The sequence below is a fragment of the Eurytemora carolleeae genome, unplaced genomic scaffold (assembly GCF_000591075.1).
Source record: "Eurytemora carolleeae unplaced genomic scaffold, Eaff_2.0 scaffold469, whole genome shotgun sequence".
Lineage (NCBI taxonomy): Eukaryota > Metazoa > Arthropoda > Copepoda > Calanoida > Temoridae > Eurytemora > Eurytemora carolleeae.
Window position 1 is genome coordinate 70,651 of NW_019396442.1, and position 15,173 is coordinate 85,823.

The 15,173-nt window shown below is 33.2% G+C and overlaps 1 protein-coding gene and 1 long non-coding RNA gene across 2 annotated transcripts; both read right to left on the reverse strand.

The window, feature by feature from the left end:
* Positions 1-5,300: 5,300 nt before the first annotated feature.
* On the reverse strand, positions 5,301-10,224 carry LOC111703401 (alpha-crystallin B chain). The gene is made up of 7 exons (XM_023475333.1): positions 10,152-10,224; positions 8,711-8,808; positions 7,893-7,936; positions 7,383-7,429; positions 7,215-7,286; positions 6,309-6,416; positions 5,301-5,446 (listed from the first exon to the last, which is right to left on the reverse strand). Exons 1-7 carry the CDS (start codon positions 10,202-10,204, stop codon positions 5,392-5,394), a joined length of 477 nt encoding a protein of 158 aa, XP_023331101.1. The 5' UTR covers positions 10,205-10,224; the 3' UTR covers positions 5,301-5,391.
* Positions 10,225-10,377: 153 nt separating this feature from the next.
* On the reverse strand, positions 10,378-14,404 carry LOC111703402 (uncharacterized). Its single transcript, XR_002765607.1, has 2 exons — positions 14,254-14,404; positions 10,378-10,460 (listed from the first exon to the last, which is right to left on the reverse strand). It is a non-coding gene; the product is annotated as an uncharacterized LOC111703402 (long non-coding RNA).
* Between the last annotated feature and the right edge of the window lie 769 nt (positions 14,405-15,173).

Genomic DNA, 15,173 nt, shown 5'->3' on the forward strand with positions numbered 1-15,173 from the left:
AGACATAGTTTTAAAGATATTAAGAGGGGCGTATTCAGGTTTTTTTCCCCAGGAAGGGCTTACATTTCTTTTTCTTTTTAGGGGTTGGGGGGAGGCCAACCCCCCCCCCCAAAAAAGCATATATTTCACTGATCCAGGAGTGGGATGAACCCCCTTAGCCCCCCCTGAATACGTCTCTGGATAATAACATAGACGTGTTAAAGAAATTTACAAACATATTTCGGAAAGGAGTGAGATTGGAAAGAACTAAATGAATTAGAAGTGCCAGACAAAATCAATGAGTTGATTAAGCGACTATACAGTATGTATAAAATACATACAAACATACAAAAATGTTTGATTTTTAATTATGAAAATTTAAGTTCTAACTAAAGACGACATTTACATGGGTCTTTAGTCTTTACTTTCCAAAAGAAATCTGTTTATGCAATTATTTCCAAACCAAATAAAACCTTATGGCCCAACCTGTCGTCGTTGCCTTAGTCTGTTCCACTTTAGTATTTATTCACTTTGCCCTTTAGGGGGGGGGGGCAAGAAGTCCGCCCTGTTTTGCAATTTATCGATTCATGAATCCTGACCCTGAGCAAATTTAAGAGCTCTGATCGTTAAATAAAAGGGGGTTTATTAAGTATTTTTAGATATTTTCACTCTCAGTTCTGCCACTTATTATGAAACTGCTTTATTACGTAGTACAACTATTAAATTAATCCTACATGTTCACCGCTAGTATTGTGTGATGTGTCATATTATAAAAAAAAATATTTTTCATGTAAAATCATGATTTTTAAATGAAAGACATTTAATTCAGTATCTGAGTACAATGCACATATTTGATTTATGGATGAATAATGAATATGTTTATATATAAATTGTAAATTAATTAATATTGTGATTTATATTAAACAGAAAAGATTTTTTTTATTTTATTTTATATTAGATCTGACTTACTGAATATCCTGTTGGTAAGGTTAGTTTTTTATTGTTTGAGTATAAAACACATTTTTCTTGCCCCCCCCCCCATAAAAAATGTATAGGGGGGTGGGCAACATTTTTTTGCACTACGCGTGAAATATTTCCCTCTTCATGCCCCCCCCCCCCCCCTAACAAAATGTCTAGTTGCGCACCTAAATTGATTTGGTATTCTTTACGTATAGTTCTTTTAATTGCATTTTTTGTGAGGTTCTATGTATGATTATTTTTTCGCAGGTTCCGTTAGTGGTATTACTCTTTAGGTCCCATTATTTGTTTTCTTTGCGAGGTTCCGTTAGTTTTATTCTACATGTAAGCACACAAATGACAAAGCGCATTTTGGAAATTCCAGGACTAGGGTTATTTTGTGGTTATTATCTTTAGAATCATAGTTTCAAAATAAGGTTTACGAATAAATAGTATTTTAAAGATCAAAGACGACCTTTATGAGTTTTCTCGTTACTGTCAAGTTTTGTGGGAACCCTCTTTGAGCGTTGAAAAAGACGACATTATTTCTCTTCTTCCTAATTCAACAGGCGATATTTAGAAAATTCTTATCATCAAATACCAGCAAATTTACTAAAACTATTACTATTATTTACAATGGATAAAAGAAAAAATGAAAATTTGACAATTGAGACGCATAAATATATATATCGGTGTATTGTATACTATGGTCTGTATACCCCTGAGATGCTACGCAAAGTAAAGTGTGAAATGCTGAAAAAAGTTGACGAGACGATTATTCCGAACTAATTTCATATGAAATGACCCATACACTATTTCCAGCTTAAAACACCCAGCTCTGTGTAACTGTAGCATTTATAATTGGGTAGATTAATTTGAAAATCATATGAGAAAGATCCTCTCTTAATTTACAAAAGTTTTTATTTACAATGAATTAGCGGCGTCAAACCCTATAGAAATCCAACGTATAGAAACCGCTACGTATAGCAACATGGAGTATTTTCCGGGAGAACATTTTTTATATTTTTGAGAAATTAAATAATCAGTGTAAATTGTAGATATAGTTTTCATAAAATCCTTTTATTTAAATGGTAAAACAGAATTTTATGAAATCATTTTAGCATTACTGGAGAACTTTTTTTTTATACTTTTAAGATTTTTTTCTTCTAAAAATAAAACTGTAGATAGCATTTTTATAAAATATCTATAATTAATAGTAACACGCAATTTTATGCATAACCATATAATCATTCATTTATGCTGTCAGTACATAATAAAACCCATGGGGGACCTTAAACACAATAGAGAGCAGTACAAATGTACATATTTTTCTCCTTTAATGTCTACGGTATGTTAAAAAAATAGAAATTATGATAATGATAATGATAAGCTACACTACAATGTTTTACGTAGCAGTTTCTATACGTTGGATTTCTATAAGGTTTGACGCCGAATTATCACGCATTCTTAAAAGGTTCTAGATAGTAGATAATAGCCAAATGGAAAACCCCAACATTTTAAATTTTTAGGACTGGTTTACAAATATTTATTTCAATTTAACCCCATCCCGGCTGGGCTGGGGGGGGGGGGTGTTCCCCTCCTATGATTCTGCCCTTAGAGTTGAGATAGGGGAGTGTGATGCATTTTCTTAGTCCAACTTTTCAAGGTCTGCTCATTAGACCTCTAACTTTAATAGTAGGGTGCAAGGGAGGATTTAAAAAAAAGTTAAAAAACGTATTTTTAATTTTGACAAATATTAACATCTGACACACTTTTTAAATATATAAATCCCTGAACCTTAGTTAATAAAAAAGTTTTTCATTTCTTATTCATAAAAAAATTTGGCAACATTTGTTCACAACTTGAAACGTTCTAATCTAAGCCGTTTTTAAGTTATTTAGAAAAAAAACCAACTCATGATATGTTAATAAAACCCCAAAAAATGCTTATTTTGATGGTGTTTTTATAGTACTGTACACTGTACAGCGTACAAGGTGTCTCTGAAAAACCTTCACAATGTATTCGAAATTTACTCGGTCCCGATTCCTATGATGTTCAAAAAGATCATTCATAATTTTTTGTCATTTCTTTTTAAAAATCCCAATTTTATCATTGAAAATTTGCAATTTATTTCATTCTGTTGTATCATACGCAAAATAAAATTATTAGAATTTTTTTTATCTTTGGAAAAGAGACCGAGTTAATTTTCGAATACTAGTCCTACTTTAGAAGGTTTAAATGGAATTTTTGAGCAAAATGTTTGATCGACGACCCTCCCATTTTTACAGGCATTGTTATACTTACTCTAGAGAAACACTTTTTATTACAGGGTGTCCCAAAAAACATGGGAATTCAGTGACGAATTCGATATCGTCTTTTCAAATAATTCTTTGATTTAGTATAGTGATACCTACTGAGAAAGCTGTATAATCTGTAAGAGTTTCGTCTGCTATGTTTACATTTTGTTTGTTTATGTTTTGACTGCATACGGTTGTACTTAGTAAAACAAGAAAATTTCAGTATACAAACAGATTAAACTTGTCCGTATTCACTGTTCATCTTGCGGAGACATTATAGACACATCTTTACAGTCTTTTACCCTTTTCATTAAATAAACTCTAGCAGACATAATAATATTATGGCTTTTGAAATTAGGTATTACAATGCTAATTCATAACAAAGACGATATCGAATTCGTCACTGAATTCCCATGTTTTTTTGGGACACCCTGTACAATAAAATTTGTCAAGTTGCGAAAAAGCTTAAACACACGTTTTTCAGAGACACCATACACATTGTAAACTGTTCACGAAAATTATTGCTTTTCCAGTCAAAATGAGTATAAAACGGAAGTAACGCGGATATGATTTAACAGTTTTGCCTTTATGTATTTTTTTTGTCGTCATACGTTTAAATGAAAAAGTGTAGAAAAGATAACTCTTAAAGCTTAAAGATGGTTGAATTATAGATTAAAACACGATTAAATTCATATAATTATAATTTTCGATATGCATGCAAATTTCAACATCTTTAGTGATCCACACAGGATGAGACTTTAATGACGACCTTAAGCTCTTTTTATTTAACGATAAATTTGGATCTCTGTTTTAAAATTAGTCTATTAATGGTTTATTAACAGGCTTGTCAAAGGCAATATTAATATTATTGTTTGTGAGGTGTGGTGGAGAGTGTGTGACACCAATTCTCGTTAGATCACTTTAGTTAAGCACACTTGTCCGCAGCCAGAAACTGCATTGGTATCCAGATTGGTATTCAGGGGTTTGATTCCTACACTCTTCACAAACCTGTGGTTTCAAAATCATCTAAAGCCAACATCTGGTAAAGCAGTTATGACCACCTGACGGATGTAGGAGGAAAGGGTGCGTGCTTTCTACTCAACAAGAAAGAAGCTTGAAATGGATTGATTCAAATGAATGATGATGAAGAGAGGAAAGGTTGACAAGCAAGGAGAGTCTATGGTTGCCAGTTGTAGGTATCTGGGGGTTACAAATGATTGGGAGCAATGAATGTGACCTTGGAACTTGATTATTTTTGTTTTAAATAAAAGTGCTTATAAACAAACTCTCTTTTCTATAATACATTTAGGTTTGAGGATTTTTACAGATTCTGAGCCTCAATAACATTAAAAATGATGTTATAATGTTCTGCGGCCCTCATCTAATGAGTAAAAAATACCTAATTTATTGTGATTCAAACTGGCATTTAAGTCTTTCAAGAGAAGACCATTCGAAATAAAGACGACATTTCCTTCAATAATGTTATGTTAAAAATACAGTGATAATCAGAAAACTTTGCGAAATAGGAAGACGACTTTAGACTTTTAAAAGTCCAATGAACATAAGACAAATGTGTGTATAAGCAGACCCATTTCACCTAATTCGTGGTTTGATAAGTATCTAGTAAAACTATTTGCTTTGTAACAACATTAAATACGCATAAATATTGAAGTAATGTCGTCTTCTTATTCAATTGTTTTCTGTTTTCACTGTGTAATAAAATAAAATTTTTGAAACCATCCCATTTTTTATATAAATATGAATAAAACGATTAAATTGATTTTTATTTAATTTAAAATGTGACCTTGAAATACTATGGTTCTAAAGCTATCTAAATCGGATAAGCATAAAGGCAATGGTCCCCTTCTAAACAAAGCCAGCTGTAGACCTAAATAGATAAGCTCAGATAGGAAAGTACACAAGATGCATCAGGTCTGATAAAAAACCTTTAAAAGAATTCATATTTTTCAACGTACTTTTATCTCAATGACTCTCTATAAATAAAATTGAATACGTAAAATATTTGGACAATGACTTTTTAAATAATTTTGAAGAAGAGCTGTCCAGTTTTCACAAATATATATATTTCTTAATATTAAAATAATTACAAATATATCTATATATACATAAAATATAAAAGAGAATACTAGACTCCAGTCTAGTAGTAGCTCGTTTTTATAGCACGCGATGAGGGGCCGGTCAACATCATCTTCCTAGAATATAATAGAAAATAATATAATATTATAAAATATAATATAAATAGAATATAATAGAATATAATAGAATTAAACTGAAAAAATAGATTAGTATAGAACACAGTGGGGCCATAAATCTGTAAATTAGAATCAATATATGATAAAAGTTTAATGAACATAAGATACGGGAGTGTCCACAAAAAATGTGAGCCCATTCTTTCCAGCCATTTGGTCGGCTACAGGCAACATATATATGACTGTCTTTCTTATTTATATAGATTACAATGATAACTGATGCTGAACATTGTTGCTACATACGATACTTTGAAGCAAAAGGTGTTAAAATCCAGAGATTAATTTGAAAATATAATTACTTATGATAAAAGAGGTTTTTTGGTCAAAAATCTTGTATTTTAGTCTTAATAAGTTGGCTTTCAAGCTAATGGTGAAGTTATCTTCTTTATCACAACATAAAAAACACATCAGATTAATAAAATGTCGTCTTCCTATTCCAAAGTTTTATGGTTCCCACTGCAGTTTAAATTAAAACAGAAAAATAGACGAGAACAGAACAAAATAGAATAGACTAAAGTAAATTAGGATAAAATATAATTGAAACATAAAAAACTGAAAGAAAAAATAGAATAAATAAAACAGAAAGAAACGAAATCGAATGGACTAGAAAAGAAGAACAGTTTAGAATAAAATAGATCATAATAGAATGGAATAGAATAGATTATAGTAGATTATAATAGAATAGATTAGAACCGTTTAGATGATATAAAAGAATAAAAAAGAATACTGTATTGAAAAAAATATAATAGTGCAAATTTTATATTTGTGAATTTGCACATTTGCGCATACCGGGTTAGGAACATACCTTGGACAATTTACAATAAGTATATTGTCTGTTGTAATCTTGCTAGTCAGGTTGTCTGGGTTACAGCCCGGTGGGAGGCTAAACCTTCTCTCTATACTTGTACTAAAACTATATATAAACATTTATTAGTTTTCAAGTCAACACTTGTAATGCAATTATACATATTCATTAGTTTTCAACTCTATACATGTACTGAACTTATATAAAAATAATCTAATTGCTCAATTTCTTTAGCGAACGGTCGTCTTGCAAATAATTTGGTCATATTGGATAAAATACAATTTAAAAAAGCTTTATAAGTTTTATTATACCTTTTTTTAATCTGATGTTTATTTTAAAGTGAAATCATTATGTCACCTTGATTGTTAGATTTGACCTGTTTCCACTTGGATTAATTGTTAGGTTTTGATCGCTAGGTCTGACCTGTAGGCTTGACCTGGTTCCAACTGGATTGATTGTTGGGTTTGACCTCTAGGTTTGACCTGGTCCTACCTGGATTGATTTTTGGGTTTGATCTCTAGGTTTCACCTGGTCCTACCTGGATTGATTGTTGGGTTTGACCTCAAGGTTTGACCTGGTGTTACCTGGATTGATTGTTGGGTTTGACCTCTAGGTTTGACCTGTTCCTACCTGGATTGATTGTTGGGTTTGATCTCTAGGTTTGACCTGGTCCTACCTGGATTGATTGTTGGGTTTGATCTCAAGGTTTGACCTGTTCCTACCTGGATTGATTGTTGGGTTTGACCTCTAGGTTTGGCCTGGTGTTACCTGGATTGATTGTTGGGTTTGAACTCTAGGTTTGACCTGGTGTTACCTGGATTGATTGTTGGGTTTGACTTCAAGGTTTGACCTGGTCCTACCTGGATTGATTGTTGGGTTTGACCTCTAGGTTTGACCTGGTCCTACCTGGATTGATTGTTGGGTTTGACCTCTAGGTTTGACCGGGCAGCACGGATTATTATTGTATCTCCACACACACTGCAACAGTGTTATCAAATAAACAAAAAATACAGAAACGAAAATTTTAAGAAAAATATTAAGAAAATTATGTTTGAATATTTAAAGAATGTTTACCTAAGTTTGACCCCCTGTGAATCATACTCCCCGATATCTACCTCAAGCTAAACAAGAATTTTAAATTATTAATAATGTAAAAAAATTTGCTCAGTTTTTGTCTTTGTGTCCAATAAATGTTTGCTTGTACATCTTGTTGTTCATCTGTCTGTTAGTTTTGTCGTCCTTGTGTCTGTCAGTTCTGCTGTCTTTTTGTCTGTCAGTCTTGTTGTCTTTATGTCGGTCAGTCCTGTTGTCCCTCTGTCTGTCAGTCTTGTTGTCTTTTTGTCTGTCAGTCCTGTTGTCCCTCTGTCTGTCAGTCTTGTTGTCTTTTTGTCTGTCAGTCCTGTTGTCCCTCTGTCTGTCAGTCTTGTTGTTCATCTGTCTGTCAATCTTGTTGTTCATCTGTCTGTCAATCTTGTTGTTCATCTGTCTGTCAGCCTTATTGCCTTTCTGTCTGTCAGACCTGTTGTTTTTTTGTCTGTTAGTCCTGTCTTCAAATCTTTCCAAATATCTTTCTTTTAATCTTACCGTCCATGAATCTCCAGTATCCTTGATGGTTTGAGATGTAAAACCTAAAAATAAAATATTTTGGCATTTAATTTTTCGGATAAAGAAGCTACCTTTTTAAAAAAGTTGAACTATGCGTACTAAATTGAACCACTTTCCTTCAATTTGAACCGGTGCACAAGAGAAGTGGTTCAACAACGTCTACGTAGTTCAACTACTTCTTACTTTTAATTTAATCTGTGGCCGAATTTAATGAATTTAAGCGGCGGTTTAAATTTAAGCCGCGGTTTAGATATGGCCGGTTGGTTCCACTTAAAATTGTATCAAATGCTTCAAGATTTAAGCCGGTGCTTAATTTAAACCGGGTTTTGGCGGATTTAGGTGGATTTAAACCGCGGCTTAAATTCTTTAAATTCCATCTCTGGTCTCAAAAGATTGCTGAACGTCTTATGCAGGGTTAAAAAAAAGAATGCGACTTCATGGAGACGACTGTGTGGAATTTTATTATTCTTTGTTTTCACATTCTTGGTTCCTTGGAGCTGTGAACTTGTTCTTTTTTCTTTGTCAAATCATTATAGTATACGGATACGATACCACTTAAAAACCATATGCAATGCAGGAACCAAAATTTAGCTTGCAGATCGGTTAATTATTAGAGTTTTAGGTCGTCATTGAAGCCAAACCTTTTGTGGGCAACCCTGTATGTGTGCACACAGAATATGATAATATGGGCTGTAGAGCTCTGAACATTTCAATTTAATACAATACAATATAATTTGATTGATTAATTGATTAACTTTTGAGTTGATTGATTGTGTATTTGACTGATTAATAAACACCTTTCAATGGTTGAGTATCCTCACTAAGAGCTGGCCAGTTATGCTTCTGATTATCTGGAACCGCCCACTCGGGAAGGCGGGGCCGCTGAGGACCCATCCTGCAAGACATATGGTTATGTTTCATTAATCCTAAATATATTTTTCATTGTTGTCTGGAGCATAAAGTTAATTTGTTGAATTCTACTTTTATTTTTCTTAGTATATAGACTATATAAAGCTGTAAATTGTTAAGTTTCATTTAAGATATGTCATGATTTAACAGTTTGTTCCTTGTTTAACCAACAAACCTTTTCCCGCTTTTTCAATTTTAACCTTTTTGTCGACGGGTGCGTTTTCAATCAAAAAGTAAAGCTGAACAACTAGCTCTGTGAACTATGTCTGGTCTGTAAGGTTGAAGATTGTTGAATTAAAGATAAAAACAAACATTTATTCCAAATTGAAGAAACCGAACACCTGGGTTAATCCAGGGTAAGGTTAAACTTTAGGTGTTAGGTACTTTCCCAAGGGCAACTTCCCAAATGTACAAGTTCAGTTATCAGTTCGGTTTCTGTAATGTTCGTTTGCTCACAAACGTTTTTCGAAGAATTCCGGGAACTTTAATCGAAAAGACGACATTAATGAAATCCGCAAACATATTTTCAGCGGACAAAGAGTTCAATATAATGACGATAAAGAAATAATTGATTCTATCATTGATTTCCTTTCTTTCAATTATTAGAATTATTAGAATTATGTTCCAAAACAACTAGTTTACTTTAAAATTATTGTTAGAATTTTTGTCTGGATTAATAAATAATTGTAAAAAACGTTCTATCATGCTGACTAAAACAACTGGTGAAACAATATACAAATCTACAAAATTGTACACCGTAATAATGTCTCATTTGGATCAAATGAATCCTAAAGTTTTCTCAGCTCAACTACCATGTCTATCCAGTCACTTTCATTAAGAATAATATTAATTTCCAAAAGATCAACATAAAATGGTTCACACAGATCAACTCAGCTTAAACCAAGTCGTAAAATTATGAATTTAACTATAATCAGCCTAAGGCAGGCACGTATAAACCAGAGGGACGAGGTTAAAACATGGTAATAAAGTTTTAACCCCGTCAATATCTCATGGCATTTAAATATTTGCCCTTTATACCTTTCTCAGTTTACATAGTTTTAAATTTTGATGATTTGTAAATCAGGAATTCCAAAATACTATTTTTTGTATTTTCAGCCATGATAATATCCCACGCAAAACAATGGAGAGGTAAGTATGTCCGATCTGTCTCTAATTATGTAAGTAGGCTTTGTCAAGTTTTGCATTCTAAATCCAGAAACCAAAGCTTTCATAAAAAAGTGTTTAGTCCATGACAAAAACGTTTAAACAGATGATACGACGAATTATTACACCTAATGGATAAAAAGGTTTAATTATTGTTAACCTCACCTGTCCTCCATTTCCTTCTCCATGGCTGCAACAGCGGCCTCGAACCTTTCCATGTCAGCCTCAACTGCATCCTGGAGTTTATTATAAACGTTATAATGATTTTTATAATTATTTTTATTATTATTCCTATTATTATCATTATATATTGAGTTTTAAATATTTTATTTTGTTCCAAAGAGGAATAATAGCTCTTGAACCTATCGTGTAACTCATCTTGATTGATTGATTCTCGATTGCTTCAAAAATTCTAGTTTTCCTCCTAAAGCCTCCTTGGATAGAACTGCTCTGGAGCTAAAAACTCTTTTTGACCTGAAATAGATAAATAACGTTTGTTAAAATGATAAATCATGTTTGTTGTTTCACTAATAATTGCAGGTCAGATTGAAATCTTTAATAATTTCGATAATAATTTCTCTTATTGAAGAGATATTGAGATGAAGAAAAATGTTTTGAACTGCTGGTATGAAACCAGATAAAGTTATCAGCTTATTATTATGCGTCAAATTAAAACTAGAGAAGCTACGAGGTCACAAAGTTAGACCAGCAATGTTGTGTTTTTAAATTCGACCTTTCATTCTGTCTAGTTCACAATGTGCTGGTTCAATATCTATACAGACTTTGTCTATATGCGTCCATCGTTTGGCAAACGGGACGTTAGATAAGTATATGTAAATTACATTACGCATTAGTGCGTTAACGTGGTAATGTTTAAAGCTACGCAATACGACTGACGCTTGATGCTGCCCTTTTTTGACCTTTTTGCCTCAAGATGTAGGGGGAGGGGGGGGGATGAAAGGGGGGATAAGAAGATGCGTATGAATTGATGTGATGGGGGGGGGGGGATTGGAATGCGTATTGTTGCCCACATATGTATTTAACCTAACGGTTTGCCTAGTTTGGTTTGTCTATATCTTGTTCTATCTTCAGACTTTATATTTATAGCCTGGCCTCGCCACGCAGGCTTTTTCAGAAATGGTCATTTTAAAGTTACAAGTGCAGCAGAACCAAATTTAGCACATTTTCATCTTTAACAATAAAGGAATTGAGTCTTTGTCACAAACTCAAATTTTCTAATCGCATGATTGACACCTGATATAGGGATTATAAAATCAGAGTTGTGGCAAAGACTCATTTCCTTCGTGTATCCTGTAACCTATATTTTATATTCTGTATTCTGTATTCTGTATCATGTACCCTGTGTCCATAGTTCTTAATTTATCCTGTGTCCTGTATCCAATAAACTGCATCATTGATCCTGACACTAAGGAATTGAGTCTTTGCCATAACTCTGATTTTATATTCTGTATTCTGTATTCTGTATCATGTACCCTTTGTTCTTTGTTCTTTATCCTGTGTCCTGTATCCCATATACTGCATCCTTTATCCTGTATCCGCATTCCAGACCTATGCAGATGAACAGTACGACCTTCCATCATCATTATATGCATCTTTCTCTACCCTTAGCCTACCCTCTATACCCTAACTTACCCTCTCTACCGCTAGCTTACCATCTCTACCCTTAGCCTCCTACCCTTTTTATTCCTAGCCTACTCTCTTTACCCCTAGCCTACCCTCTTTATTCCTAGCCTACTCTCTCTGCCCCTAGACTACCCTCTTTATTCCTAGCGTACTCGCTCTGCCCCTAGCCTACCCTCTTTATTCCTAGCCTACTCTCTCTACCCATAGTCTACCCTCTCTACCACTAGCCTACCATCTCTATCCTTAGCCTACCCTCTCTGCCCCTAGCCTACCCTCTCAACATATAGCTTACCCTTTCTACCCCTAGCCTACCCTCAAAATCCCTAGCCTACTCTCTCTACCCCTAGCCTACCCTCTCAACATATAGCCTACCCTCTCAACATATAGCCTATGAGATCTATCAAAGGAGCATAAAGATAAAAATACAAGTTGACGTATGGATAGATAGATTATTAACAAGGTTTGCGCTAATAGATATAGATAGATAGATAGATGGTTCTATATATATAATTATATAGATAGATACCCCAAGAGCATGACTAGAACGGCCTTGAGGTATACTAAAGCCAATATTAAGCCTATATAATCTCTGTGTACTGTCAGTATTCACTGCATTCTTTGGCGCCATCCAAATGGGATTTAGGCGCCACAGAAGGGATGTTAACCTCAGAGAAGGGGGGGCCACTGCAGTGCTTTAAGTGCCACAAAGAGATATTTAGGGTTACCCACAAAAAATAAAAAGACGACCCAAAACTTTTTAAATGTGAACGTTAGATTAATAAATTCCGGACAGTCGTCTTTGAAGTCTTATCCTTTGTGGGTGACCCGGCAATTGCAACAGAATTCAACAGATTGTGGCAACCTGTCAACGTTTAGATTTGATCAACCTAACAAATAATTGGTGAAAACCATAGATTGGGTAGAAAGTAGATACATCAAATCAGGATAGGCGCCAAGCGCTCCGAATGTCAAGGTTATGCAAACAAGTAGCGTATGTAAGAAAGGTGCCACTGCAAAATTATGGTAGATGCACCATGAACTGGCATTAACAATATAACTGCATTCAGTCCCCCCCCCCCTTCTCTTGATTGAAACCTCCCTTAAATGTACAATAAAAGTGCCCTATTTCAATGGTCAATACATGGCCTGATCACAGACCTAAAAGGGCTTTGAAGGGACTGGCGCCAACCTTTAGATTAAAATATTTGTGAAAAAGTCGATTTGAAATGATTTTATCCCAGCGAGTAGTTCTCCTTATATGGTCATATCTCCTTCTTCTCTAACAAAAGGACAATTATTTAAACAATAAAAAAACAAATTGTGTTTCTGAAAACATATACAACATTTTTTTTTCAAATGAGTTGTATTTTAACAGGGGAGTCAATTTTGGCAAATGGCAAGCTACAATGTTTTCGGCTTATCTTTGCGATATTAGGGCATGTTAAAGCAAAAAAGAACATTTTATCAATAGGAAAGACCACAGATTTACATGTAGCTGCTGTAATTTTACATTTACAATATATTATTTATGCATATTGGAAAGTGTTTATTTACAATATTTAAAATTTTTATCTATATAAAACTGGTTTAGATAACTTATACAATGTTAAGGAATTCTCTCCATTTCGCATTTTTGTATTAGAATGCATTTTAAGAGCGTGGGAGAGCAACTCAAACCCAAGCAACAATTTTTCAGGTGAAAATACATTGATTGAATCTCAACTTTTTAATTATCGTTTATGAAATTGTAAAATTATTGAAAGATTACAGTTTTCTGTCATAACTTTGAATTCTTGTACCCTGTACTGTTTCATAATTCATGTATTGCATTTACATGTACTGTGTGTGAAATTTAGGTAAAGGAATTGAGTTTTTGCCACAAACTCTGATTTTCTAATTACTATATCTTTGGAACCAAATGTTTCAGACCTTAGATATTTCAAACTATGAATTCTGTTAGATCAAATAATCTTAATTTGAAATATCAAAGGTTTACAACATCGAAATCTAAAGATATTGAGTTTTAAATATTTTATTTTGTTCCAAAGACTCAATTCCTTTAACAGTGTACACATAGATCCAGACTAACATGAATACTTGAATCAATTTTAAAGAATAGTCGACTTTGAAGTGTTGCAACGCCTTTGACTTTGATTTTACTCCACTTTTAAGTAGCCCTAGACATGCTTACTTTTATGTAGCCCTAGACATGTATACTTTTATGTAGCCCTAGACATGTATACTTTTATGTAGCCCTTTATGAAATAAAGCAAAAACATACAAAATTAAGTGTTTCAGGAGAAAATATGTAAAAACCTCTAAAAGTAGAGGTTGTGGGAATATTTCCCCCAATTCTAAAAAAATATAAAAATAGAAATAAAAGGAAAAGGAAAGGAAAAGATAAGGAAAGTTACATATTTATTGTTTACATTATATTTAATTTAAATTGGTGGTGGATTGTCAGTATTTTTCGACAATGAACTAAAATCTTAGAAATAAAAATCATAGTTTTATTTGTAATGTTAAAAAAAGTAAAAAAAGCTTTATGGAGTGTGTAAGAGATATAGGTATATTTTGTGACTCACTGTATCTTATCTGTATAATTTGACTGCCAGAAACCTACCTGAGGCCTGTGTTGAACCTGACTGCTCAAGCGACTGCCTGTAACTGCCTGGTAACTGCCTGAATTCAATGCAGTTGAAATATTGGGCGGTTTGTGATGTATGTGAGATGCGAGATTTAAGAAAATGTCCCGGATACATTAAACAGATGCTTAATATGAAATATAAAATAAAATTTTAGTTTTTTCAGATAGTTTAATTCTAGAATTATATAATTATTTACAATTATTTCACAGATAATTCAAGGGAATTTTACTTTCTTTAGGATCACTCAGACCAATTTTGGTTACAAAGTATCCACTATCCAGATTCCGGAGCGTAACTTTTTTTCACGAAAACTTTGCAGAGTGGGTCATTATTTTACTTAATGGCCCCAAGGGACGTTCAGTGACTCAATATCCCGCTATTAGGGGAATCGTGGGATAATATGTGTTAGTCAAAAAGGCGGTATATAAAATACATAACCAACCAAATAGTTTATCAAGTACAATAGGTGGCAACAGAGAAATGAAGCAATTATACACGACGTCACAAGTGTCTAATACAACAAGGAAAACGAAATTTTCTCACAACAGTTGGCATGTTTTCCAAGATTAAATAAAAAAGTGTAAAAAAAGAAACTAAAGAACACATAAAATTGCACTTATTTTACTGTAAGAAAAGCACTTTATTCTAAAATTATCACTATTATTGATAATTTTGTCGGACACAAAAACTGAATTGACACTGACGACAGAATACAACTGTACTGATAGTGTACAAATTCTAAACCCTAAAGAGTATACATCTTTTCTTTAAATTTTGAGAGGGTGTAATTGACGGGATTTAACTCAGTTTGCCTGCAGAAAAGCTAGAAATAAACAACAAAAAATAATAGAAACAAATATGATACTATGCAGTTTTGTCAACAATGGGAGAAGTA